Raw genomic sequence first — 3,361 nt, 5'->3', positions numbered from 1 at the left:
AAATGTAGTGAGTAGAAAGTACAGATAACTGTGTAAAAATGTAATGAGTAAAAGTAAAAAGTACGCTGAAAAATAAAGTACAGATACCCGTACAGTATTTGTAGTCACTGTAGGACTCAGGTCATGTTGTTGTTGTTGCACATGGTGACAGAACCTGGACCTCAGACTGATCCTCTGTAGAACTGAAGGATCTGGTTCTGTTGTCTGAAAACATGGCTGAGTCATGGTGGGTTTGTGGTCCAGAGACCAGAACCACCAACACCAGGTGGGGGGGGTGAGTCAGCCTGGGGGTGGAGCTCAGACTATATAACAGACAGAACCAGCTGCAGGACTCTGGACTCTGTTGGACCTGCAGGCTTTTAGGTGAGTAGATTCTTAGTTCTGGTGTGGGGGACCAGCAGGTTGTTGGGTCTGGATCTACTGGACCCAGCAGGAACAGGTCAGGTCCTGATGAGGAGAGCTGGGTTCTGGTCTGTGGTCCAGGGTCTGAGACCAGGACCTGCTTTACTGCAGTTTCAGTAGTTTTGGGGCCAGTCGGGGTCTGGATGTGGGTCTGGGTCCAGATGTGGTCAGGTCTACCTGTTGCTGGTTCTGCTCCCTGCAGGTGCGCTCTGAGCTGCAGAGCTGTGTGAGTCGACAGCAGGAGGCGCTGCGCTGCAGGGAGGTGTGGCTCCTGGGTCAGATCGAGCTCCTGGAGCAGGTGAAGACCGAGACCCTGCAGCACCAGCTGCACCAGCTGCACCGGCTCTGGGGCCAGTTCGACATGATGTCCACCCAGCTGCAGAGCAGCAGCTGCAACGACCTGAACAACCAGCTGACCGCCTGCATGGACAGGTAAGACCTGTTCTGTTGGGTCGAGCACAGCCAGGACCAGAACCAACAGTTTGTGTGTCTGCAGGTTGTCCTGTCTCAGCCTGACCCCCGAGGAGACCCCTGAGCTCAGCTTCCAGGCTGACTCTCACTCCCTGAGACGGGCCATCACCTCCTTCGGCAGCATCACCGCTCAGGTAACTCGCCTGTCTGTTCGGGGTCTGTTCGGGGTCTGACCGGGGTCTGTTCTGGGGTCTGACCTGGGGTCTGTTCTGTTGGCAGCTGGTGGAGGGCGTGTCCTGTCAGAGCTCCGCCCCCTGCAGCTCTCAGGTGCAGACTTGTCCGTTAGACAAACAGGTGAGTTGGAGTTTCCTTCATGTTGTTGGTGGTTCTGCTGAGTCTTGACTGGTCCTGGTTCTGGTTCTGTCTGCAGAAGTGTGAGTCAGCAGCTCTGAGCCAGTGGCTGCTGGGGAGCAGCCCAGCCAGCAGCAGCCCTCTGATTGGCTGGCAGTCCAGTGACAACCCTCAGGATTGGCTGCTGGCCCACAAGGACAGCAAGGTGAGCTTAGAGACCCCCAGACCTGAGGATCTGGTCCCAGTTCTCTCCTGGGACTCTCAGTGCTGTAGGGACCTGTTTGTTGGAGGGGGGGGGGGTGTACTGGTTTACAGGGACCTGTTTGGACCTGGTTCTGAAGTCCTGTCTGACTCTTGCAGACCTCCTGTCCGGTCCTGGCCTCTCTGGACTTCTTCCAGGCCTGGGGTCAGCTCAGAGACCTGGAGGCGTGGCTCCTGAAGGACCAGAACCAGCTGAGCAGGGAGCGGACCAGCAGCAGCTGCAGCTCCAACTTCTCCATCGAGAAGATCGATGAGTCGGAGTTCATCACAGAGGAGGAGGAGCTTAGCGACTGGCTCATAGCTCCGCCCACTGGCTCAGAAACGGACAGCGAGCGCTGGCAGCAGGTCCTGAAGCCCTTCCAGGAGTCCTGGTCCTCCAGTGAGTGGCTGCTGGAGGCAGAGCGCTCCCCTGCAGACTGCTCCTCCTGCTGTCAGACCACCAAGGCCATGGAGATCGAGAACCTGGGCGAGCTGAAGTGCCTGAAGACCCCGCCCACCTCCTCAGCCACTCTGGAGGCGTGGCTTCAGCAGGTGGCCCCGCTGCAGCACACCTGCAGGGCCAACGAGCCGTGCTCCTCCTACGCAGACTGCGTCTGTGACCAGAACTGTGGCAAGGAGGCGCTGAGCCGCTGGCTGCTGCAGCAGGAGAGGAGGGACAAGAACGGAGTCCCCCTCACCAAGAATGCTCCGCCCACTTCCTGCCACAGAGACCAGGAGCAGAAGGTAAGAGGCGGAGTCTCAGCTCCTCACGTACAGTACATGTAGAGGTCGTTAACAAGGACTCTTCTGCAGGTTCAGGCCATCCTGGAGGCCTGGCTCCACCCCAGCACCTGCAGAGGCTCCGCCCTCACAGACCAGGTCGGTCCAGATGAGACCCTGAGAGTCCACAACAGCCAGTTCCTGTCCCCCTTCCAGCATCCTCTGAAACCAGACCTGTGGGTCCTGCCTGGGTCTGCCCCCACCTCTGAGGGTCCCACCTGTTCCCCCCAGGAGGAGGAGGCTGACAAGTGGCTGGTGAAGAAGAGGACTCAGGCCCAGGTGAGCTCAGACCCCTCCCACCTGGTCAGTCACTTCCTGTGTGCTGACACGTCACTTCCTGTTCAGGAGCGTTTGGGGTTTCCTGCTGTCTGTGAGCTCTTCTCCTGTATGAAAGTGGGCGGAGACAAAGACAAATGGCTGCTCCGACCTGCTGTCCAGGTGAGTTCCTGCTTCCTGTCACTCACCTGAACTACTTCCTGTCTGATGTCTGCTTCCTGTTTGCAGATGTGATGAAGACCACCGTCCTTCCTCTTCAAGTCACTTTACTGATGCACATAATGATGATCACAGTCACCGCTGCCTTCCTGTGACCTCACCGCTCACAGGCTCCGCCCACACTGACATCTGCTCTGCAGGAGCTTGTGTAAAGGGGCGGGGCTTGGTAAAGGTGGGGTGCATTTAGAGAACTCTTATTTTAACCTTATTCTGAATAAAGTTTAGTAGTTTTAAGAATCTGTTTGTCAGCTGACCTCAGTGGGAGGTGTCCTGTGCAGACCGTTTCCCATAATGCCTTGCTCATGGGCAGCCTGCAGTGTGGTCAGCAGTCATGTTTTTAATGTTTGTGTAATGTTGTAATTGTGTTGATCCTTAAATAAAGTGTTAATGTTTCCTGTGACTGCAGTGTTTGGTTTGTGTGAAACAGAATTAACTGGTTCTTCAGAGCCGTTGTGTTTCCATTAAAATGTTCCAGACGGGTCAGAACACGGGGCTGAGAAACATGACCACTAAAATTTAACAAACTTTTTTTACATCTTTCATTTTAAAACAATCAGTGCCAACATAGAAACAATACAACAATTTACAAAAGCTTTAACTACAAACGATTAAACTACAGCAAAAAGACTATAAATAAGGAGGAAAAGATTAAACCTGAAATAAAGCGCTCAGCTGGTGACTG

General features: G+C 54.7%; 1 protein-coding gene across 1 annotated transcript in view; it reads left to right on the top strand.

The window, feature by feature from the left end:
• ncoa4 (nuclear receptor coactivator 4) overlaps positions 1–3,079 on the top strand; it is a gene marked incomplete at its 5' end in the record, with an annotated part of 6,125 nt that extends 3,046 nt beyond the window's left edge. Inside the window, 8 exon segments of the mRNA XM_014026541.1 lie at positions 605–834; positions 899–1,007; positions 1,093–1,167; positions 1,244–1,369; positions 1,525–2,148; positions 2,218–2,463; positions 2,530–2,622; positions 2,689–3,079. Coding sequence (XP_013881995.1) covers positions 605–834; positions 899–1,007; positions 1,093–1,167; positions 1,244–1,369; positions 1,525–2,148; positions 2,218–2,463; positions 2,530–2,622; positions 2,689–2,694 — 1,509 coding nt within the window.
• Positions 3,080–3,361: the final 282 nt, after the last annotated feature.

This window comes from Austrofundulus limnaeus, unplaced genomic scaffold, assembly GCF_001266775.1.
Source record: "Austrofundulus limnaeus strain Quisiro unplaced genomic scaffold, Austrofundulus_limnaeus-1.0 Scaffold566, whole genome shotgun sequence".
In the NCBI taxonomy this organism is placed as follows: Eukaryota; Metazoa; Chordata; class Actinopteri; order Cyprinodontiformes; family Rivulidae; genus Austrofundulus; species Austrofundulus limnaeus.
Note: the sequence above shows the minus strand (reverse complement) of the source record. Positions and strands in the feature narration are given on the sequence as shown.